Source organism: Coptis chinensis, chromosome 7 (genome assembly GCF_015680905.1).
Source record: "Coptis chinensis isolate HL-2020 chromosome 7, ASM1568090v1, whole genome shotgun sequence".
Taxonomy (NCBI): Eukaryota; Viridiplantae; Streptophyta; class Magnoliopsida; order Ranunculales; family Ranunculaceae; genus Coptis; species Coptis chinensis.
The window spans coordinates 69,164,411-69,187,716 of record NC_141462.1 but is presented as its reverse complement, the minus strand read 5'-3'; the positions used below and the strand labels follow the sequence as shown (position 1 = coordinate 69,187,716).

General features: G+C 34.2%; 4 protein-coding genes across 15 annotated transcripts; 2 read left to right on the top strand and 2 right to left on the bottom strand.

Annotated features, from left to right (window-relative positions):
- Positions 1 to 909: 909 nt before the first annotated feature.
- On the bottom strand, positions 910 to 3,211 carry LOC147488584 (uncharacterized). Of its 4 annotated transcripts, none has more exons than XM_086572154.1 (8): positions 3,062 to 3,211; positions 2,896 to 2,979; positions 2,428 to 2,820; positions 2,241 to 2,335; positions 2,029 to 2,158; positions 1,545 to 1,893; positions 1,370 to 1,443; positions 910 to 1,216 (listed from the first exon to the last, which is right to left on the bottom strand). In XM_086572154.1, the coding sequence occupies exons 3-7, from the start codon at positions 2,556 to 2,558 to the stop codon at positions 1,432 to 1,434; spliced, it is 717 nt and encodes a 238-aa protein (XP_086428280.1). In that variant the 5' UTR covers positions 2,559 to 2,820; positions 2,896 to 2,979; positions 3,062 to 3,211; the 3' UTR covers positions 910 to 1,216; positions 1,370 to 1,431. The 4 variants fall into 4 exon arrangements, with proteins under 4 accessions (XP_086428280.1, XP_086428281.1, XP_086428278.1 ...); XM_086572155.1 differs by having other exon boundaries at positions 2,428 to 2,738; XM_086572152.1 differs by having other exon boundaries at positions 2,896 to 3,211.
- A 209-nt stretch (positions 3,212 to 3,420) lies between these two features.
- Positions 3,421 to 4,955, top strand: LOC147488583 (glycerate dehydrogenase-like). Its single transcript, XM_086572450.1, has 5 exons — positions 3,421 to 4,114; positions 4,212 to 4,319; positions 4,412 to 4,492; positions 4,669 to 4,713; positions 4,806 to 4,955. The coding sequence occupies exons 1-5, from the start codon at positions 4,106 to 4,108 to the stop codon at positions 4,938 to 4,940; spliced, it is 378 nt and encodes a 125-aa protein (XP_086428576.1). The 5' UTR covers positions 3,421 to 4,105; the 3' UTR covers positions 4,941 to 4,955.
- Positions 4,956 to 5,087: 132 nt separating this feature from the next.
- On the top strand, positions 5,088 to 9,341 carry LOC147488582 (uncharacterized). 9 transcript variants are annotated; one of them, XM_086570980.1, is made up of 11 exons: positions 5,088 to 5,202; positions 5,562 to 5,618; positions 5,810 to 5,933; positions 6,022 to 6,102; positions 6,297 to 6,352; positions 6,451 to 6,523; positions 6,618 to 6,747; positions 6,847 to 7,051; positions 8,566 to 8,719; positions 8,840 to 9,005; positions 9,283 to 9,341. In XM_086570980.1, the coding sequence occupies exons 7-10, from the start codon at positions 6,662 to 6,664 to the stop codon at positions 8,863 to 8,865; spliced, it is 471 nt and encodes a 156-aa protein (XP_086427106.1). In that variant the 5' UTR covers positions 5,088 to 5,202; positions 5,562 to 5,618; positions 5,810 to 5,933; positions 6,022 to 6,102; positions 6,297 to 6,352; positions 6,451 to 6,523; positions 6,618 to 6,661; the 3' UTR covers positions 8,866 to 9,005; positions 9,283 to 9,341. The 9 variants fall into 8 exon arrangements, 7 of the variants coding, with proteins under 7 accessions (XP_086427105.1, XP_086427102.1, XP_086427108.1 ...); XM_086570979.1 differs by having other exon boundaries at positions 6,022 to 6,089; positions 6,297 to 6,322; XM_086570976.1 differs by having other exon boundaries at positions 6,022 to 6,089.
- An 8,531-nt stretch (positions 9,342 to 17,872) lies between these two features.
- Positions 17,873 to 21,856, bottom strand: LOC147488581 (ent-copalyl diphosphate synthase 1-like). The gene is made up of 6 exons (XM_086573406.1): positions 21,739 to 21,856; positions 21,325 to 21,423; positions 20,930 to 21,175; positions 20,210 to 20,339; positions 18,258 to 18,345; positions 17,873 to 18,162 (listed from the first exon to the last, which is right to left on the bottom strand). The coding sequence occupies exons 2-5, from the start codon at positions 21,420 to 21,422 to the stop codon at positions 18,307 to 18,309; spliced, it is 513 nt and encodes a 170-aa protein (XP_086429532.1). The 5' UTR covers position 21,423; positions 21,739 to 21,856; the 3' UTR covers positions 17,873 to 18,162; positions 18,258 to 18,306.
- Between the last annotated feature and the right edge of the window lie 1,450 nt (positions 21,857 to 23,306).

The window sequence follows — 23,306 nt, the reverse complement described above, 5'->3', positions numbered from 1 at the left end:
GATCTTCTTGATGTCCTCGTTTCATTGGACAATGCAGATGGAAATTATATCCAAGCTGCTAGCAAGTGCATAGTAATTCATCGACTACAATTTTCTTCACTTGGACCAAACAATAGTTATATGTATCATTCATTCCTAAAACTATAGATTTATGATAAATAAAGCAATAATCATAACTGTATGACTGGAAGTACTATTGAATGCAGTCCTTAGAAAAAGTACAGAATCACTTAATAGGGAATTAGACGGTGGTGGTTGTAGAATGTGGCGTATGCACTCATAGCCTCATACAACAACCAATATCACCTCTTCTATAGATTATAAAAAATGGATAAACAAATTAATTTGGTAAATCATGACATGGTCCTGTAAAATTGAAGAAAACTTATCTCTTCTTGCTTAATTGACCGAATCATCGAACCATCATTATCTTTATCGATGCATCGAAAGATAAGAATCAATATCCTTATAGAACCCGTGAAGTAAAAGCCAACAAAATATTTGTTTTCTACAACGAAGAGAGGGGTTGGGTGGGGAATCAATTGACTCGTACTCTTCATTTTGTTGAGGTTGAGAACTCATGGGTTTTGGCTTTTTTTTTTTTTTTTTTTGGTTAATAGTAGTTGAAGGTGTTTTGGGTTTTTAGGATTCCTAATTGAAGTTGAAGGTTTTTTTTTTTAGATTCAAATTTTATGTTTGAATGATTCGTAGTTATCGCGAATTGGTTTAAAGATGGGGCGTGTAATTGTTTTGTTCTTATTATATGTATCTCGAGAACATCAATCCAATCTCCAATAAATCCAACGTCTGATGTATTTTGTAGTAGGGACCGACTCGCAAATAATCAAAATATTGGCCTGCCTATTAATTAACTTTGTGTCCTTACTTAAAAATTGTGCTGACGTGGCCTCCTGAAAACACATATGAGCATTTTCGCCCACTGTGCAATAATAGATTTAGATATCTAAGGATAAAGATTAAAAAACATGCACCTTCTCAGTCAGTCACAAAATCCCAAGGATGCTTTCTTGTCTGAGAAATTAAACCACTAAGGTATTATACATGCAACATGTTATACTTTCTCAAAACCCTATAGCCAGAACTTTAGACCTTTACTGCTGAAAATTGAATGAATCGTCCATGAGAGGCTTGTTCAGAGGACAGTATCTGATCAGAAGATTACTTCTTATAGCTTCCTTTTGCCACCTTGAACTTCCTGTCAGACATTAACTTCTATCAGAATTTTTTAGATACGAAAAACCTAGAAAAGTTGATTTAGATACGAAAAACTAAAGTTAGAGTGAAAGTAGTGCATCATTGATCAGTACTCAGTAGTACAGAAATCCAAACTGAACAGAGAAATACTTACAAGGACGTAGAACAAATATGTAACAAGTTTTGGGGAGAGGGACTCAAACAGCAGCTCAATGTCTACTCATCGACCTATACGATTGAAAATATATTGTTAATCAACACTAGTAAAACAAAAGTGGTACCAAACAAATAAATTCCTAGTAAGAAGACAAGAAAAGTTTAAAATTAACCTTTTTATTGACCAAACCTTCCACTTGTTCTTCATTTCCATTGTAGCAGACCTTAAAAAGATCATTAATGTGCTCAAAAGAATCTCTGATGAATTTAATGAGCCCATAGATACTGGTAGAGTAGGGCTTTTTATTATTAAATTGAGCATAGTCCAATCTCCTCTTTAGCTGAGGGTGTTGCTCGACCTGCGCAATCCAGTTGTCTGAAACAACATCTGTGAACCCTTGTACAGCCTCCTTATCAAAAATCAATGTACTGAAGCGAATATGATTTCTCGCTTCCACAATGTAATCTAGCCTTTTTCGTGGCTTCCACATTACTGGATGGCAGACAAGGTTTTGGACGGGTCTATTGAAATAAAACAGTATATAAAAGTACGTTAATTTATTACTAAAGCATCACAAAGGAAGCTACACTAAGTGATATATTCCTGCATAAGGATATTCCTAGTAAGCAGGGAAACATTCCATTGGTGGAACTTACATCGGTTTAGTTGTCAGCAATTCCAGAAAGTTACTTACTTCCTCCGAAATTCCATTAACTCCATGCACACTAATTATATGTTCAACCATGCATTTCAAGTCTCTAAACACATCCTCTGGTCTGAATGTGCCTGAAACATTACCTTTAGTTAGATACATTTAAAAAAAGTAGGAAAATCAAAACAACTTTTACCACTGAAGCTATAGATATGCCTCTAAGTCCAATGTCATTCTCCAAGAAAACAACACGGTCCAGCGTCAATTCATACGGATGCTCATTCAGAAATATTAAGCCCTCCAAGACTTTCCTGCATATAAAACTTATGTAAAATACTTTAAAAAAATAATAAATTAACTTTACTTGTTTCCTAAGTACTGATTCAAAAGTCAAAAACTGTACCTGAGCATCCCTTGAAAGGTGGGGCTCATTCTGCATGTCGACCAAGCTTTGAATAGGTGTACACGTATCCAAAATTGATCTGCTGTCTTGGTTTCGAGCAGATTACTCAAGCTTGATCCGTAGCGTTCCATTACAAAATATGAAGTTCTACCGGGGCCATTATCAAAGACACGCACCAACCTAACTATTTGGGAACTTTCTTTGGTTTTAGTTAGGTTCTTCGAGTATTGGAGAACAGAGCTTTCATCAAGTAACTCCTCAATGCTGATGTCGATCCAAGCTCCTCGTGGAAAGATTGAATTTTCCTTTGTCTGCGAAGAATGGATGTACTTTGAGCTTTGAAAAGCCTACAATAACCTCTCCATCAACCTCGAGGAGATTGTAGCTATAGTACTATGACATATTGAATTTACTGTCAGAAGAGGTACATTTACTGAATGAATAGCAGTGAAGTAATATATAACATACCGCTTGCTCTACCGAATTGTGGAAAACATTTTTTTCAATCTCTTTCCCCTTCAACCCATGCTCTTCGATAACTGATATTGTTTCCTACACAAAAAAAATCGCTTACTCGATCCATTCACCCACCAGCAAACAAACAGAGTTGATGCAAAAGGGCTATAGAACTAACAAAATATACACTTGAGTAATCCTTTTATATATCATCAGGGGCGGCTCAAGACATTTGGGGGCCTAAGCAAAATCCGAATACTAATGGATGCGAAGAGTTTTTTTGTTGGAGAACGGCAGGAAAACGTAGGATATAGCGAGTGAAACCAAGGGTTTTAGAACTAATTTAATTTTATAATTTCCAATTTAAAATGTTATAAACCATTAAAATAATGGGCTGAAAAACAATAATAAGCTAAATTATATTGGGGGCCCTTAGGCTACGGGCCTAAGCAGTTGCGTATCTTTATATATATATAATAGCAGTCCCTTTTAGAGCCCTCTGAGTGTGTCCACGTCGATAGGGGGATTACGAAAACATTGGAGAAAAAAAAGGAAGTTTAACTCGACTCCACAAAACCCACACTTTCTTCTTCTTCACGTAGAAACCCAATAAATCAGGGCAAAAAAAACGGAAACAAAACCTACAAAAGAATTAACATACACTATCTAAAACCCATCACACCTTTTTCCAAAACCCAAACAAAAGTTATTCTTCATCTTCCCTCCCATCCCAATCTCATCCTATCAAGATTAATTTACTAGATGTCGATCAGAAACAGTCCAAAGTATTACAACCCAGAAGCTGACCATACTCATCTCTGGCAAATCCACCAACTCTTCAAACCCAGAAGAGAGAGGGTTTGAGAGAATTGTATTAAAGAAGCTGAAGAGGCTAAAGAAGACATTGCTGAAAAGTGTTATCAAGTGACTGCAGCTTTGAAGACGAGAATGGAAGCTCATCCTGATTACTATGAGCCCATACTTCGAGTAGAGAAAGTCGCAGAACAAGAGGCGATGAAGGAGTTGGTGAAAAAAGCTAAAAAGAATTGGTGGCAGTAATGTTAATATTTAAGGATTAAAATTTTGTTCAGAGCCTTACTTCAATAGTCTATAATTGGACCACTCACTGATGAGCGATGATTGACGCTTCTTCCAGATAAGTCTTCATCCTATCCTGGATAAAACAACGTACCATTTGATCAACAAAGATAGGCTTGCCATCATGCAGAAGGTGTTGTTCTATATTTGTGAATGTCAATTATTCATAATTTAGGTGTGATATATGCAATTCCAAGTTAACCTAAAAACAAAGTGATTTCTTAATATAGGAGGCAATCCTTATAAACTGTAGTAGGGGGCCAGTGGTTGACGAAGTAGCATTGGTTGAACATTTGAAAGAGAACCCCATGTTTCGGGTTGGCCTTGATGTCTTCGAGGTCTGTTACCTCACTTTTATCTATCAGTTTAGATCTGAGTTACTCAGGTTGAATTTATTGTTTAACTAATTTGTGTCATTTTCCTCCAATAGGATGAGCCTTACATGAAACCTGCAGGACTGGCTGACATGAAAAACGCTGTTATTGTACCACATATTGCTTCCGCTTCAAAGGTAAAGCGGATTTTACACTTGCAGATTAGAATGTAGATTTCCTCACCGCATAGAATCCGGTAGTGCATACAGCTGTTAGGCGTTAAATTTTGTCATCTAATATCAGATGTACTCAAGTAGTACCTTAATACAGTTGTTGATAATTGACATGATTGTAAGCTTTTTTGTTTCTATAGTGGACTCGCGAAGGTATGGCAACACTAGCTGCTTTGAATGTCCTGGTAAAGGGAAAATGAGCATCCGTTTTTTTTTTTCTTCTAATGAATTATAACTTTGGGGAATGGAATTAAACTGCCGTCCTCGCATATAACAGGGGAAGATCAAAGGGTATCCAGTTTGGTCCAATGCAAACAATGTAGAACCGTTCCTGAATGAGAACTCTCCCCCTCCAGCTGCTTCTCCAAGCATCGTCAACGCAAAAACCTTAGGTAATGGATTCATCTTTTGAAGTCATGAATTTTGATTCATGGGTTTACTCTATTTCTCCCTCTTCCGGTGTCTCAGTAACTTCAAATTTCTTTTAATTTCATCATTGATTGCATTTGAATTCATCCAAAGTTAGGCTAATTTGGTTGAATGCTTTGACGGGTACCAATAGATGTCTTTGCGATAAGAACTGCATTCTAGCTCAAGATCGACTCAAAGGTCAACTTCACACCACAACTAATTTCGACATCAAGGCTTCAAGCTTCGAGATATTTGAATTATTGGTTAGTAGTTTACATATTTACAATGCTAAAAGCTGATAATTTAATCTATGCATATTTGCTTTGATTTTTTTTTTTTTAAAAGGCGACGTGAACTTTGGTTATTCTTATGTACATGTTTGCTATATTGCCTAAAGAACCATTCGATTGCAAATCTTACCAAGTTGTTTTGGTTGAGAACTTTTGTTAACAATTTTATAATCCGGGGAAACGATCAATGCTAATTAGTAACCTGTTTGGAGAAAAAAGATAATACAAAATATGGGTGTTAGTTTAATGACTTCTGATCATAATGTATGTGAATGCATGCGTATATGTCGTTTGAAGAAATGCCATCACCCTAATCTATGGATTTCAATCAGGTGAATTCACACGTGTTCGGTCGGCGTGCTGTGAAATTTTTACAGAGCTAAATAGTGGTAAGTGCATTATTTTCTATAACACATCTATTCAAAAGCTTAACCCTACATAACAACGTTTCTTACAGTCTAAATTTGAAGTGCTTCTAGATAATATATACTTTCCATTAGTCTGTTCAAGATGCTTTGTTCATCTACTGATTTGGATTTTATCTATATTTTTTACTGTTTTGATACTATTTCGAATGTAGGCCTTTGTAGTTTAGCAAACACTCTTTTGCTTTGAAAGAAATCATGGCAGACCAAGAAGATGTACCAACTCATTGTGCTATAATGCGAGGACAAGCTCAAGTTCAAAGGGTGGATCAAGCTGAGGTATGCAATCCTTTTATTTTATTTTTATTTGTGATCAAACACAATTTCCTAGACGCATCCTCAACACAGAGAATTTTCCTTCTTGCAGGTGGATGTAAGACCTCTGCGACCAAGCAACAACAACAATTTCGAGTTGACATTGTTACTGAATCTGATGTATGTGTGTCGTGTGCGTAATCTTTTCCAATATATATATATATATATATATATATATATATATATATATATATATATATATATATATATATATATATATATATATATTTCTTTTTAATAAAGTATACATTTTCACTTCTCTCTCTCATAAAACTCATTTTACATTTTCTAAGCTATAATTGAGTATGTATTGTTTCCCATTTGCAGTCGAACATAGGAATTCATGGAGAATGGTGCGTAAGAAATTTTGGAATGAAGATGAGGTTCATGTGATTTATTTTTGTGGGGAATGTTCTGTAATGCAATGCTATCACGCCTTGATGTTTTTTTATTAAATTATTATTTTTTTTGGCAACAACAGCCATCCATACATGCTGAACGAGGAGAATGAAGTCTATGCGATTGATATAGTAACGAGCACAGGGGACGACAAGGTAAGTGTCATCTGTTATTAGCTCACACAAGTTTATAGGACGACTCCTTTTTTTGTTGTGTGTCCTTTTTATACTAAGATGCAAAATGTTTCAGCATAAGCTTTTAGATGAGAAACAAACTACTAGAGAGCAGTTGACATGAACTATCACTTAAAGATGAAAGCTTCAAGATTTATCTTCAGCGAAATAAGTCAGAAATTCCCCGTCATCCCATTTATTACAAGGTTAGCAAACTTATTATTAATTATGTGGTAGAGTTATTCTTGCTGTGTTTTGAGTTTTGTATTCTTTGCCTTGACCAAGATTTTGCAATTTCCAATCAGGGCCTTGGAAGAGAAGCGAGCTCGCTTGGGATTGGTGGAATGTGTGAACCATGACCTTTTGCGGAAACTATCCATGTTTTATAGGGTTAACATTGTAGGTTCATATGACACTTTGTTAGACTTGAGTGGAGCACATTACTTCTACCAGTATTACATTCAAGGATCAATTGATTTCATTTTTGGTAATGCAAGATCACTCTATGAGGTAAGGTCCCAAACCTTCGTACGACTAAAAAATTTAAATGCATATCTCATATCTCAGTGTTGTATTATCCCAAATCCTTTTCCAATGCTCATCGTCAATATATATATATAATAGCAGTCCCTTTTCAAGCTCTCTAAGGCTATCCACGTCACCAGAGGGATTACGGAAAAATAGGATATCCAAAATTGGAAATTTAACTTAAGAGTTCCATGAAACCCTTCGTTCTTCATGTAGAAAACATAGGTTTGAATTTTGAACTAATTTTTCTCACGGTCTCCTCTCTCTCTCTTATCTCCGCGGTGTTGTTTTTCTCTGATTACCTAACTAAGATGATGGCAAGTGCTTCCTTTTTTTCCCTCAACAGTCAACACAACAATCCAATCATCAAAGTATAAAGGCTTTTTTTACCTCTTAATCCGATATTTCAATCATGATTATAGGTTAAACCGTACTACTTGGACGTCTTTTCTATAGTCAAGTGTTTATTTGTGAAGAAATTATAAGTAGCCATCGTGCACAATTGCACCTGCTTTTTTTTAGGGCTAATGGGGACAATGATATTACCCTGAAGATACTGTATTGTGGAATTTGTCATTTTGACCTTCACTCCATTAAGAATGAATGGGGCAATGCTGCATATCCTATTATCCCTGGGTAATCTGACATTTTCTAAGATTTCAATATACAATCACAAATGATCGCGATATAAGCGGAGAAGCACTCACAAGTCACAATCACCACCAACACACCATAATAAAAATTTTATTTGGTGTAGGCATGAGATTGTTGGTATAGTGATTGAAGTTGGAAGCAACGTAACAAAATGTAAAATAGGTGATAAAGCCGGTGTAGGGTGCATGGTTGGATCGTGCCGCTCATGTGATAGATGTGCCAAGGACTTAGAGAATTACTGCACCAAGATAATACTTACCTACAATTCTCCTGACCACGATGGAACTAAAACTTATGGTGGATATTTCGATATGGTAGTAGTTGATGAACACTTTGTGATTAACTTTCCAAACAACATTCTCTTAGATGGAGCAGCTCCATTATTGTTGTGTGCTGGGATTATTGTTTATAGTCCAATGAAGTACTTTGGACTTAGCAAGCCTGGCATGCATTTAGGTGTGGTAGGGCTTGGTGGGTTGGGTCATGTTGCTGTTAAATTTGGCAAGGCTTTTGGACTGAAGGTTATAGTGATCAGCACTTCACTTAGCAAGAAACAAGTAGCAATTGAACATCTTGGTGCTGATGACTTTTTGGTCAGTTGCAGGTAAACAAATACTTATGATTCTAAGTTCTAACGAGAGGGGTGCACCAAAAAAATGGCTACCAAAATTAAAAGTCTTAGTTGATCTCATCGCCACAAGTTTGAAAACCGCCAAAGAAGAGACCTAATTTGCTCTGTCATTAAAAATGATAAATTAATTATTTTTGTTGTTCATTACTTCATTATATTGCTGATCTTACATATAATGCTCTAATGATCGATATTGTTGGTATATTATTAGGCGTCCATGGGTACCTTGGATGGTATCATAGACACCGTTTTTGATGTTCACCCTCTAATGCCCTTGATCAGTCTACTGAAGAATCATGAGAAGTTGGTTATGGTTGGGGCTCCCGAAAAACCTTTGGAACTACCAGTTTTCCCATTGCTTATGAGTAAGTGCAAGCTAAATGTGTTAGCCAAATTGTTATGGACACTATTTGAGTTCAAAGAACAAATTAAAAATTAGATATGATGTTTAATCAAGTTATATGATAATGTTCGTTGTTTTGTAGGGAGGAATCTTATAGCTGTTCTGTAACTTCAGTCATTTTCATTATGATATAATTGCAATTCACTATATTGAAGGAGGCATTTTCAGGGAATGTTTAGATACTTTTGATGAACCTGAATGTGAAGTCATTGATCTCTTTGTTAATGCGACTCTTTGCATTGGAAAAGGTACTATTTATGCCCAAGTTCTTTTATTGTTTGCAGCATCATGAGATAATCATGTTGCTATTAGATATGTTAGATAGAAGCAACGTATCCTTGGGAATAATCTCCCCAAAAAAAAAAAAAAAAATGAAAAGGACTAATCCCATATATGTTCCACTCAAGAAGTGTCTATCCTTTCATCCAGATGTCCTCAAAGATTACCTAGAAAGGCTAGAATACACTTTTGGAGTTTGCTAATAATCAAAATACTGATAATTCATTATTTTGAGTACTTTTCAAGGGTGTCCACATTCATGTGTACAAAGAGCACCTCATGCCTTCTCATTCTCATCAATTGGTGCGCACACCTAATTTCTCAAGGTGAGCTTATTATTTATTTTATCTTTCTATGTATTTTATTGATAAGATAGTCTTAAATCTTTCATGAGCAACAAGTGCTACCGGTCTACGCGATTCTGTTTCTTTGAGGATGCCTTCTTAAAGCTGGCAGAGTTTGTGTCAATGGCATGATTTGAAAATAGGGAGTCAATTTATTCTTCCTGCCAGCCTTATTCTCCTAGAAATTTTCTGTAAATCACCATGTCCTTATAAAAAAAACACGTTATCTTGGCGATAATTTAGGAAAAAGCAATTTCAGGAAAGGAAGGAGAAATAGTGAAACAACTTTACCAAACCGATACACGTACTTTTTTTAACCCATGTCAAAACCCCAAAAATGCTTCTCCGACCGAAACCATTTTCTTCTCCACTTCATCAGTTTTGCAAGAGTAGAACGAAGATCAAAGGGTAAGATTGTTGAATCACTTTTTGTTCCCCTCAATTCTCATCAACAAACTTGTCGATTATGTCAAACCGAGTAAGAAATCAGAAATCACTATTGAATGTAAGTTTTTTATTCTCCTTTTCAATGTGTGCACAAAGCGTTGTTATAGAATTGTTAGAATGATTGCTAGGGCAGAAACACTTATCTCACTACTCAGTAAAGACTCCTACTCCTCTTTGATAAATTAAAAAAAAAAAAAACTTCCCTTAATTAAAATTTTAAAGGTTGAACTATGCCGCTCTTTCAAGCTCTTATCCATGAGGTTTTTTATATGCACACCTTCAACAGTCATTGGATTGTTTAGAAAAGATTAAAGATGTTGAATTATATAAAAACTCTACTAGATATAAGTCTACAGTTAGCCTTAATCACCATATATATTCTCACTATATATATTCTCACTAACTTCTTAGTTTACGAATATTTTTTTTTCTATGCCATAGAAGGTGTTAAAACCCAATTCTCTATTTTAATTTTTAAATTGGTTTCCAGCAAAACAAAACGATAGATTTGTCGCCTTTCCATCATAGATCAAGCATCGAGTATCGACATTGATCTCCCAAGCTTGAAATTAGCTGCGTTTCACTTTCAATCAACATCGCATTCAGTACACACAATGTTTAACAACTGTATTTTGGTTTTTAATTATCAATGTTAGATCATCAATTAGTTTTTATATTTGTTTATATTTTTACTTACCAAGTATCGACATTGATCTCTATTCAGACTATGCATGTATGTGATCAATGGCTACCTAAGCTATCTTTGCTTTGGTGTTGCTCTAGCTCAATGGTTTTATCCATAAAAAAATATGGATAAATAAACAGTTTGATGGTTAGAAATTGAGTGATAGGCGATAGACATAAAGAGAAAGCATACCCCAATGGGATTGTGCATATCAATATCTCAATTATGCCAGGGTTTACTATTGATTGTGTATGTCCATTTCTTTATATATATATATATATATATATATATATATATACGGTTTGTCTAGAGTGCCACTCTAATATTGCCACTCTTATCTCACACTTCTCCTCAGCCGTTCGATCCCACCTCAAGATCTGATGATCTAATTCACCCAAAATTTCCGATATTTCAAAATTTCGTAATATTTCAAAATCGAAAAAACGAAATAAGAGAAAAACGCGAAATTGGAGAAGAACTCTCTCTCTCTCTCTCTCTCGGTCTTCTTCTTCTCCACTCCAGCAACCAATCCATTTCGTAGGTAGATGACCATTTTGTAGGCGACCAAAAAAAAATGACCAAAGTTGAGCCGTTGGATCACAAAAAAATCAAACACCCATATCCTAAACACCGAAAAATCAAATTACGAAGGGTTTCCTATTCCTCTCTCCAATCTCTCATGGGTTCCTCTTCTCATCGATTGCTGTCTACGAAATCTCTCATGGGTTCCTCTTCTCATCAATTGCTCTCTCCAAGCAAGACATAAACTCTGGATTTGAATTTGTTCCATAATTATCGTTGATTTTTTTTTTTATGTCGATGAAAATCCTTTTGTACCATCGCGGAGTTGCATGGAGAGAGTGGGTTGAAGGAATGGGTTACCGCTATAGTTAAGATGGAAGTGAATGGAGATGGTGGTAATGATGTGCATTTTGAAGCGTTTCAGTTGAGTGATGTGTGTTAGGTTGTTTAAAGAAGGGTGGTTTGAGATTGATGTTGGGGAAGGGTTTGATCTAAAGCTATCGAGGATGAAGAAGGAGGTCGTTATTGGGTCTAAGGATGTTAAGGAAGTTGATAATGATTTTTTCTTGGTTGTTGTTAAGATAGTGGATCATCAGGTTCGCTATTACTTTATGTTCGTTGTTTTAATGTTTTTCACTTATCATGTTATATAATATCTGTTAAATACAATTGCTTTTTTTTTTGTTAGATTTAATTTTGAAATAAAAGTTTATTTTAGGGTAATTGACACACCATTACTGGGGTTTATAGAGATTATATTTATGTAGATGTAGAAATCAATGTAAAAGTTAGTAACATAATAACTTTTTGATTGATTCTAGTTTGGCTAAAGAGTAGAGCCGGCCCTGTATATCATCACCAATTTAATGTGCAAAACCTAAAGATAGACAAAAGACTTTAATTTGCTTCCTACTACCAAAACCAAGTCCTGCATGTTTTTAACTCTCCTAGGAATGGATAGACACAAAACAACCACTTGTAAACATCCTAGGAACAGTATAACAGATACAAGTAGATGGTATATTATATCACAACTAAATAGTCACCACTTAGCTAATAGTATAACTATTACAAAATAAGTAATTACCTGAGGAATCACATCTCTTTCTCCTTCGTCGCTTCCACGATCATCCGACTGCGCCGCCACACCCACTAGGAGTAATTCTAAATCTTTACTTTGAGTATTTCCCGATTCCATCTCAGTGATGATTCTTTCCCATTCTTGAATTTGGGCTAGTTTCAATTTAATGTGCCATCGACACTCTCAACCACTATGCTCCTGCCTGAGCAGGAGCCCTTTAAGCTCATCTTTAACAATGTCAACAACAATTATATTCTTTCTTACTTTATTGACATAGTTCATTTCCAAGAAGTTAGCAATGTCTTCGAAATCCGAGTATGAACTGTAAGGTACCTTTTCCATAATGTGGAGATAGCCTTTTAACACATGTTTCAGCTTTCTATTTACATCAGTGTCTTCAGGTGTTAGCTCACTTCCTAAAGTCCGTAAGCGCTCCATGAGGATCAGTGCCGGTCCTGAGGCAAAGCAACCCAAGTAGTTGCTTTGGGCCACCAAACCAAAACAAAAAATAGGGGCCACACTATTATCGGCACAAAACAATAAACTTTCTAATAAAGAGTTTAGTTAGTTGCCACTTATTTAGGACAAAAAATAAACCAACCATATTTAAGAAAAAAAAATAAACACACGATTTCAATTAATCCCTCAATACCTGAGAACCCAACTCTTTATATTAAACTCTTTGGGAATACTTACCCCACTCGTTACAAACAATTAAAAAAAAAAAAACAAAAAACACTAAACCAACTCACAATTAAAAAACCTAAATTTTTATCTATATCTAAAAAAACAAATAAAACTCTTCTGTCAAATAACAAAATCACTTACAATCCCCGAGAACCCAACTTCTTATTAAACTCTTTGGCAATATTTATCCCACTCGTTACAAACAATATAAAAAAAATAAAATAAACCAACTTACAATTAAAAAAACCCAAATTGTTATCTATATATAAAAAAACAAATAAAACTAATCTGCCAAATAACAAAATCACTCACAATCCCCGAGAACCCAACTCCTTATTAAACTCTTTGGCAATACTTACCCCACTCTCACTCGTTACAAACAATTAAAAAAAACAAAAAACACTAAGCCAACTCACAATTAAAAAATCCGAACTTTTTTTTATATCTAAAAAACAAGTAAAACTCCTCTGCCAAATAACAAAATCACTCACAATCCCCGAGAACCCAACTCCTTATTAAACTCTTTGACAATACTTACTCCACTCGTTACAAACAATTAAAAAAAAACAAAAAACACTAAACCAACTCACAATTAAAAAAACCCAAACTTTTATCTATATCTAAAAAAACAAATAAAACTCTTCTATCAAATAACAAAATCACTCACAATCTCCGAGAACCCAACTCCTTATTAAATTATTTGACAATACTTACCCCACTCGTTACAAAAAAAAAAAAAAACAATAAGTCAACTCACAATTAAAAAACCCAAACTGTTATCTATATCTAAAAAAACAAATAAAATTAATATGCCAAATAACAAAATCACTCACAATCCCCGAGAACCCAATTCCTTATTAAACTCTTTGGCAATACTTACCACACTTCCATTCGTTACAAATAATTAAAAAAAAAACACTAAACCAACTTACAATTAAAAAAATCCAAACTTTTATCTATATTTAAAAAAACAAATAAAACTCTTCTGTCAAATAACAAAATCACTCACAATCCCCGAGAACCCAACTCCTTATTAAACTCTTTGACAATACTTACCCCACTCGTTACAAACAATTAAAAAAAACAAAAAGTATTTAACCAACTCACAATTAAAAAACCTAAACTTTTATCTATATCTGAAAAAACAAATAAAACTCTTCTGTCAAATAACAAAATCACTTCACTCGCTCTCTCTTGGATTATATTGAATAACACAAGTTAAAAAAAAATCGATAACATTAACAAATATAGGGCCACATTCTATTGTCTTACTTTAGGCCACCAAAATGTCAGGGCTGGCACTGATGAGGATGTTAAGCTAGTAAGTCCTTCTTGTCATTCTCTTCTTTCTCTCTTTCTTTCTTTTGTGAATTCTTGATCTTTTGCTTTTTATCGCCCATTTTCAAGAAAGTAAGATTTCTTTATACTTGTGGATAAATTAGAGAAGATGAATACGGAAAACAATAACCTAAGAATGAAATGCAGGTTTGTTGGGTTTTTTTGTGGAGAAGAAGAGTGTTGAGGCTTTGGCTTGTTCTGGGCGAGAGAGAGAAGAGACGAGAGCCTATTTTCGTCTAACTGTATTATATATACTAGCTTTTGTATGTGTCTTCGCCCATGTAATCAATCCCAATAATTTCCAAAAAAAAAATTCCCGCCTGGTGGACCCCACCGAATTTAGTTTTATTTTTCTTTAATAATTTATGGATGTAAAAGTATAATTTGACCCCTTCAAAAAAGACAAAATAAAAATAAAATAAAATGGTATGAACTATAATATTGCCATTTGGCAAGGGGCAAAATAGGAAAGAAAAATTAATGACGTGATGAATTTTACTGTAGATCCCCTGTTTTCTTTAGAGAAGTAAGATGAGGATACTTTCGGAACAATTATATATATATCACTTGGGCCCCAAACGAGTGGGTCGGGGTGAGGTCCACAGACTCGGTTTTCTTCTCCGTCTGGCTGCATATGGTGTGCCAATTTATTACATCGTAGAAATTTTCAAAATTTAATGATATACTTACTATACACTAGAAAAGTCGAAAGTATGCACGTGCATATGCACTGGCTCTTTTAAAAACTTCATTAACAACCATGCATAACTATACATATATAAATTTTCTAACATAAATCGTGATTTCTGTTTTCATCGCTAACCCGTTTTAATTTCCTAGTAAATTATTTTAATTAAGTTTTAAAAAAACTCAGGAGAGGGATCCCATTTTAATAGTAAACTTAATTTAGAAAGGTGATTCACGTTTTAATAGGAGAAAGACTCTCATTTTAATTGCATAAGCTAGACTTTTCCTTTTCAATAAGGGAGGAATTCATGTTTTAATACGAGAATGATTCCTATTTTAACTAGAAGTGCTAGATTTTTTATTTTATTTTTATTTTTTTTAATAATAAGAAAGGAATTCCCGTTTTAATAGGAGATGACATTGAGTTTTAATATAAAGTAGGCTTGTGAAAACTTGCTAAACAATCATAACTGTTTAATCATGATTCTCATTTTAGTCGCTAACCCGTTTTAATTTCCTAACTAATAGTTTTAAGGGTAATACAAGTTAACCCCTAGTTTTAATTAAGTTTTAAAAATCCATTTTTTAATTGGATGAGGGGTCCTGTTTTAATTTAGAATTGTAATTCACGATGTTAATAGGAGAATGATTCACATTTAAATTTCAAGTGCTAGATTTTTCTTTCTCAATAGGAGAGAAATTCTCATTATAATAGGAGAATGATTCTCGTTTTTCAATTGGAGGGGGATCCCATTTTAATTTAGAAATGTGATTCCCGTTTTTAAAAGAAGAAGGATTTCCGTTTTAATTAGAAGTGCTAGATTTTTCTTTTTCAATAGGAGAGCTAGGAAGCCCATTATAATAGGAGAATGATTCATGTTTTTTAATTGGACGAGGGATCCAATTGTAATTTAGAAGTGTGATTCCCGTTTTTAATAGAAGAAGGATTTTCATTTTAATTAAAAGTGCTAGAATTTTCTTTTGCAATAATAGAGGAATTCTCATTATAATAGGAGAATGATTCTCATTTTAATTAGAAGTGCTAGATTTTTTTTTTCAATAGTAGAGGAACTCCCATTTTAATAGGAGTTGATGACGTAAAATTTTAATATATCTAAAAAATCCCCTTGTGGGAGCTTTAATATTAATATATATATTTAGATTTAGATACAATTTTTAACAATGGGGATGGTTATATGAACTCCACTTAAAGTGACTCCAAAAAAACTCCACCACTAAATACAATAAATTGGAAGCTAATTTTTGGTGGAGATGTTCTCCACACAATAAAGATCATCCTTACAAAAAATAAATTCATTTGAAGATGTACAACTTCGTAAAAAAACCGTTTATAATGTTATGAAATTATCCAACTGTCCATATTTTTTAAATTTCGGTACAACTTTTGACAAGGTTAAAACATATTCATTTGAGTTGATTTGTTGTGGGGGTGTTCTTCATCGTGTTATGTATATATCTACAAAAATAATTAGCTCTCAATTCATCTTATAAGTCCACTATTAGGAGTGGAGTAACTTTTGAGTCACTATAAGGTGGAGTTTGTATAACCATCCCCTTTAATATATATATATACTAGGTATTACCCGTGCCTACGACACAGTTGGTTATGATGTGTTTATTATGTTGTTTGTGACATTAATCTTAGTACACCGTAGTTTGAAACACGAAAGACAAATAAACGTAGTGTTGATGATGTTTTTTTCACAATTTAGTCTCTTATTGAAAAATACAAATGAGCATTTTTTGGTGTTGCCATAATAACGTTTAGTAGCTAAAAACTTGTATTTATGCATTCTTGAGATTTGACTTTGACTTATTACATCTATTAAACAAAAGTTTTTTGATGTTTCCATCTTATAAGTTGAACTCTCATGTCAATACATACTCATGACTGAACCACCGAATCTATAACGACAATGCAACTGCATTAATAATAGTCTCAAGTCAAGCTGGCAGTAAAACTTCTGAAGTCTAGATCGATGGTAGTAAAATTGTCCATCGGTTTAAGCTTTTTTCCCTTGCCACTTTCTCCCAAACAAATCCAATTTACCTTGTACTGGACCATATCCTCCTGTAATGTTGTGTACTTGTACAATAGAAAATGAAATGCTATCTCGGGTAAATTATACTGAAGCATAAAATAAAAATTAAATACTATGAAAAATATGATAACAACAAAATCTAGCTTCAAAGGGATATATAGGAAAACCTTCCCAGTGCTAATTAAGGAAGTCTTATTTAGTGGGCATTAAAATAGTGAAGAGACGACCCTTAATATATATGATAGCAAATAGGATGCCACTATAAGTTTGAAAAGAATCACATGTACTCAAGAAGTTATTTGTTAAAGTTTACCATTGAACCTACCATTGTAATCTCCATACACAATAATGAACTCCTCACTGAACAACTTCCATAAAATGAAGTACTCATTCCCTTTCTCAAGCACATACCCCATGGGAAAACCCAGTACCAATAAGATTACAAATCCAAATTTTTAATGAAGCATGTCTATGCCTTCGGCGAAGAGTCAGTAACAAAATTTGCACTAATTAAAATAGACAAAATGTGCAAGAAGGGGCTAAAAGGCTTGCACTACGAAAGTTGTTTTTAAATGGTTACATTATGAAATTATCTTTTTCCCATTATATATATATATATATATAAGTACGTAAGTTAACTTATATATAAGTCCTTATCTTATAGATAAGTCCTTATCTTAAAAGTAGTTACTTAAGTTAACTTTAAAATAAGTACGTAAGTAAAACTTCACCTACAAAATGAATTTAAACCATTTTTTTTTGTAGATATGATATACTCAATATTAAGATCATTTCTACAAAATTTTAGCTAATTTGGAAACCTCTAACATTGGCAAAAAACGATTACAAAAATTCAACATTTATGAACCGTTAGATTTCTTTTTAAAGATGACAACAATTTTTATCTATGTTAGAGGTTTCCAAATGAGCTAAAATTTTGGGAAGATAATCATTATGGTGAGTACTTCATAACCACAAAAAAATTAGGTTTGAATTCATTTTGTAAGTGAATTTTTACGTATGTACTTATTTTAAGTTAACTTAAGTAGCTACTTTTTAGAGAATTATTATATATTCAATAAACACTTGCGTAATTGATCTGCTAACTTACACTTTTGATTGAAACTGATTAGGATGTATGCACAGTGCACTATCTCTCAATTTATACACCAAAGAAGAGGCGGTAACATATGTTGAATCTTCTATGCATGGAAACTCCTTCCAACTCTTTTCCACCTCCATTGAAGTTGATCTCCATAGATTATTGTACCCCTGCAAAAGCAAGCATTGTACCCACTGATAAGTTATTAACCATACTTTATGCCATCTGTTATATCATTTTAATAAGCAAGACATGCAATACCAACCTCTTGGTTTATGAATATTTCTCTTGCTTCACCTTCACTATGGTTTCATTTATCCTTTAAGACAGCCCATATGTATAATGTTCTCGAACTTTCAGGTGTATCCAATGACCCATGAGAAAAAAAGTCAGATCAATAAAACTGAAAATCTCATTACAACACAAAACCTCATTAGAAATAAGGTAAGAGATCACAAAGTTTAACCTATAAGAGAATTGGAGAAAGTATCGAACCAAGTTCCATCATCCATGTGCAAGAAATTGTCATTATGCACATGCAATCAAGATTGTCATGCAATCCAATACTGCTCTTATGCAAGTTTCTGACATGTACCAATAGGAAGTAGAAACACTATGACTAACTTCTGAGGGCTCACACCAAAGCTTGTTGGCCAATTTCAATTAGTGGAGGATTACTGATCACAACACAAACCGGCCTGCTCACCGATCAAATATCCGAAAATTCCAAGACATTCATAGTCATAAATTCTATAAAATATTTAATCCAAACAAACATTTCAAAACGATAGTCCCTATCCATAATTAAACGCCAGAGCCTTACTTCTTGGACTGAGATTCTTGGAATGCAATTTCAACATAAACGTTAACAACAAATTTTCAAAGATAATCCAGTTTGAGAATTTGAGATTCTTGAGTTTATTTACAAATGACCTTGCTAACAAAAATGACACGACAAAATGTAAGCACTCTTAATCCACAGATTTCTATGGAGGATTGAAATAACATAAGAGAGTTGAAGTCACAAAAAAGTGAGATGGTGTTATCATGTACATAGCCATTTAAACAGTCAACTAAATCAAGTTCCTAATTGTCATACTGCCTACTTGCGAATGAAAATAACCAGCTAGTACAGAAGATTATTGTGTGAGTTCAAGGCAAATATTATCAAAGGGAGAAACAATATTGTTCCAATGAAAGTTCCTAATTCAGAGAAAGTTCTCTACTTCCACTAAATTGTTAACCCTCCGAAACTAATGCTTTAAGAGTTCATCAGATAAATAAAAAAGTAAAAAAAAGAAAAAAATTCCTCGACCTCAAGTAAACCAAACTTTTTATGCATTTTCTTATTGCATTAAGACCTTTGAGTTCGCGTTAAGGCTCCAAATTGTGATTTATCTCTTATGACTTAGTTAATCTCTAATTCTACCGCTTCTTTTTTGTTGTAATCGATGTAAAAGAAATAATCCTAGAATACTTCCACAACAGTAAGACAATCATTTTTTCCCTAGTTTTGTTCTCTGGAAACCCAAAAAAAATCGGTCATAGAGAACACCACAACATTAGTTCTATAATGTACGTTAATTCATACAACTCCATCCGAAGTGCATCAACTCCATCGTCCATGTCCACTCCTTATTCGTCATCAACACTCCACTTTTTTTTTTTTTTTTAAATTTTGTGTAGTAACTTCATAAAAGTTGACATCATTCAAAGAATCACATATTTTTTTTGTTCTTACATTTTATTTAAAGAACAAAAAAGATACGCTAACCATAAACGCAAATGCTTAAAGGAAAACAGAAAATACAAACCTAGATTTGGGAGTTAAGTGCTTTTTTACTTTTCAGTAATTTGAAACATTTCGACGTTGGACTTCCAACCAAGGAACATGTACTTGAGTTCTTATACAAAAATAAGTATGTATAATAGTACATATGCTCATTTTAGAATGATGATTATGAAGAACATGAAATTCAGTCATGTTTTAATTGTTGCAGTAGATGGAGGTGGAATGTAACTTCCACATAAAATAGGCATAACATGTGTAAGGATGTATGTGCAATTATAAGAAGTCCATAGTTCAAAATCTTAATTACAATCCTTAAAACATCAGCATATTTCAGTATCATGCATGTATCACTACTACAAGGCTAAAATGTTGACATCCTGATAAAATCAACAATGTAAAAATGTCTTAGATCGAGTGAAACTCACTGATTTGTGTAGAACGTTATGCACATCTTTTCCATTATTCTTAAGTGCGTTCACAGATACGGACTTGAGGGTTCCTAGTAGAATGTGGACTAGTCTGTTTGATGTATTGCTCGAACTCCAGTTGAACTTCCTGCAAAACAAATGATTGGGATATTTTCTCAAAGATCGTTCGCATATTAGGACATATACTGCAATCAATATTGTTAGGACAAATTCATACACGTCGGAGAGTATGTGACAATGGATCGGATCCAATTGGATTCCATTGCAGTAGTCACAAAATTGCGTAATTGATGATCGGTTGTGTCATTGTTGTTTAAGGATCACATTTACGAATTAAGTGTTACGTTGGTGGAAGAGCTATATATCTAGTTCTTGGGGTGTTAAAGGTCTAGAGAGTTTTGTGCTAATGGTTTGCACTTTGTTCTTTATTCCACGGAGGAAATGAACTTTATTGTATGGTGCCGTAACCCCAACCTTTAATCGTAAAAAAATAGCAATCTTTCATTAATTATTAATTAGAGAAGATATTTACAAGGAATGATATTAATTTATTTTTGGAAATGCATTATCATTCTACTGTACAACTTTTGGGTGATGATACCAAAAGGTATGGGGCTCGAAACCACCAGCATCAATAAATTACTGATCTCATTTAAACTAGACATATCAAAAAAATAAAAGTAAAAAAAAAAAATGTAAGTACGTGATAAGTTTTACCTTGAACTATGACTTGTGTCAATAAGGCTACTACTGATGAAATCATTGACAAAGGCAATTCTTTGCTCTCTAGAATTATTTTCAAAGTGAGAGAATATTGCTTTTACAAGCATTGCAGTTTTGGTCCATGCCAGCCTCTCAGTTGATCTTTCTGGCTCAAATATGCTTGCTGCTGCGACAAAATATGTCCGGAGAAGTGTGGTATCATTTAGGCCACATTCTCCTAGACTGCAGTCATTGTACCACCTGCATGTTGTCCATCTTAAGTCATGATTTTGATCTTCATTGGAGGAAAAATAAATCTCATTTTTTCAATTAGTTACGGTTAAAAAAATAATAGTCATTCACTCAATATTGAAATTACAATTACAATTCAAAACCAAGTAATCACTTACTTTTGGATGTTATCCCATTCACTTTGATGCACAGCTTGACAATCGTTGAAGTCCAACTTTGCAAATTCAAGATAGGCGTCGTTGTTGACATTTGACATCCTAAGGGACCAATATATCAGTGGTTTACGAATTAAGAACTCAACTTTTATAAAAATGCTTCGGTGAGTACAAAGCAAAGATGCTCAACTGCTGAATCATGTGGAAATTATATAGCTGCATGCATTTTTGGAAAGATTATTCTTGAAAACATGAGTACCAATGGCTGCTTCAACATCAAATTGTCAAAAATATTACAATTCAATCATATATTGACGGATTATAAGGTATATCCATACCAACAAAAATATATGAAGTTGAACTACAAAGAAAGTATATCCAGATTGAAACAGCATTTAAGGGTCAATGAATGAGAACCTGTAAAGTATTTTCCCGATCCAAATGTCGTCCTTCCCACTATATTGTTGCAAATAGAATCGCGCTTATATGCGAGGTAAGCTAGCATACCATGGTATGTCAAGGGCATACCCTACCTAGATAGTATAGCTCGGAATCTTCAGTTTTTATACTCGATGGAAAATTCAATTTAACTCTAGCCAAAGTTAAAATTCGATCTATTTTAGCTAGTAATGTATATTGATTATAGTGTACCTCTCCTGGCAAATGCTTTGTTATTATCCACTTATCAAGAAGTTGATTAGATGCTTGCTTTTTGTGAAGAAACTTATATGCGAAGTCCTTAGCTTCTTGGAGAATCGTCTCTTCAGGGAACAACACTTGAGCTGCTCTATAAAGATTGAATAATCCAGTGACAGCAGTAGTTGATTGCCCAGGTACGCAAAAGAACTCTCCACCTTTCTGTAGAACTTGAGGATTCAATTAAAATCAGTTGTATATTTATTTGATTGAATTCTAAAGTGGTTACAAGTGTTTATATAGAGCTTACAAAACAAAGAAACAAAACAGTCGGTGGCTTGAGAAACACGGGCGGGTCACGCTCAGACCTTGGAGATGAGCTGGTCGCTTCTAACTATGGACATCGGTAATGCTCGGAAGCAGGTCGCTCCTTCAGGCTTTATCTTGAGCGCAGGTCGCGCTCTATACAAGAAAAGCCATATACAGCTTTCTACACTCACCCTCAAGTTGGTGCATAGATGTCAATCATGCCCAACTTGTCAACTGAGCTGTCAAACACCTTGTGAGATACACCTTTGGTAAGAACATCAGCTAATTGCTCCTCTGAGGTTACGAATGGAAAATGAATAACCTTCCTGTCAAGATTTTCTTTAATAAAATGACGATCAACCTCCACATGCTTTGTTCGATCATGTTGAACTGGGTTATGTGCAATTTGAATGGCGGCTTGATTATCACAATGTAAATCCATAGGCTTTTGAAACTTGAAGCCCAATTCCATCAAGACAGTACGGATCCATAACAATTCACATACTCCCTGTGCCATACCTCGAAATTCAGCTTCTGCACTCGATCTGGCAACAACTTTCTACTTCTTACTACGCCAAGTTACAAGATTTCCACCGAAAAAAGTGAAATATCCTTATGTAGAACGTCTATCAATTTTATCACCAGTACAATCTGCATCTGTGTATCCGACAATATCCAATACATCATACTTTCCAAACAGTAAACCATTTCTAGGTGCCTTCTTCAAATACTTCAAGATATGAGAGACTGCATCCATATGTTCTTCACTAGGACAATGCATAAACTGACTAACCACACTCACAGCATAAGCAATATAATATCAGGTCTAGTATGAGAGAGATAAATTAACCTTCCTACAAGACGCTAATACCTTCTTTTATCAGTAGGAACTTGATCAGGATGAATTGCGAGTCCATGATTCATCTCAATGGGTGTCTCCATTGGTTTGCAATCCAACATTCCTGTTTCAGCAAGCAAATCTAGACCATACTTCCTCCGTGAGAGTGAAATCCCCTTTTAGACCTTGCAACTTCAATACC

Excerpts from the sequence above, each read along its gene's own strand:
- LOC147488582 (XM_086570979.1), top strand. The coding sequence starts at position 6,662 with ATGAACTATCACTTAAAGATGAAAGCTTCAAGATTTATCTTCAGCGAA. Across the intron at positions 6,748-6,846 it reads GTCATCCCATTTATTACAAG|GGCCTTGGAAGAGAAGCGAG; the intron begins GTTAGCAAACTT and ends ATTTCCAATCAG. Across the intron at positions 7,052-8,565 it reads ATGCAAGATCACTCTATGAG|GCGTCCATGGGTACCTTGGA; the intron begins GTAAGGTCCCAA and ends GTATATTATTAG.
- LOC147488584 (XM_086572152.1), bottom strand. The coding sequence starts at position 2,558 with ATGGAACGCTACGGATCAAGCTTGAGTAATCTGCTCGAAACCAAGACA. Across the intron at positions 2,159-2,240 it reads GAATGACATTGGACTTAGAG|GCACATTCAGACCAGAGGAT; the intron begins GCATATCTATAG and ends GTAATGTTTCAG. Across the intron at positions 1,894-2,028 it reads TTGCTGACAACTAAACCGAT|ACCCGTCCAAAACCTTGTCT; the intron begins GTAAGTTCCACC and ends TTATTTCAATAG.
- LOC147488581 (XM_086573406.1), bottom strand. The coding sequence starts at position 21,422 with ATGTCAAATGTCAACAACGACGCCTATCTTGAATTTGCAAAGTTGGAC. Across the intron at positions 21,176-21,324 it reads GAATGGGATAACATCCAAAA|GTGGTACAATGACTGCAGTC; the intron begins GTAAGTGATTAC and ends GACAACATGCAG. Across the intron at positions 20,340-20,929 it reads GACACAAGTCATAGTTCAAG|GAAGTTCAACTGGAGTTCGA; the intron begins GTAAAACTTATC and ends TTTGTTTTGCAG.
- LOC147488583 (XM_086572450.1), top strand. Across the intron at positions 4,320-4,411 it reads TTGGCCTTGATGTCTTCGAG|GATGAGCCTTACATGAAACC; the intron begins GTCTGTTACCTC and ends TTCCTCCAATAG. Across the intron at positions 4,714-4,805 it reads TAGCTGCTTTGAATGTCCTG|GGGAAGATCAAAGGGTATCC; the intron begins GTAAAGGGAAAA and ends CGCATATAACAG.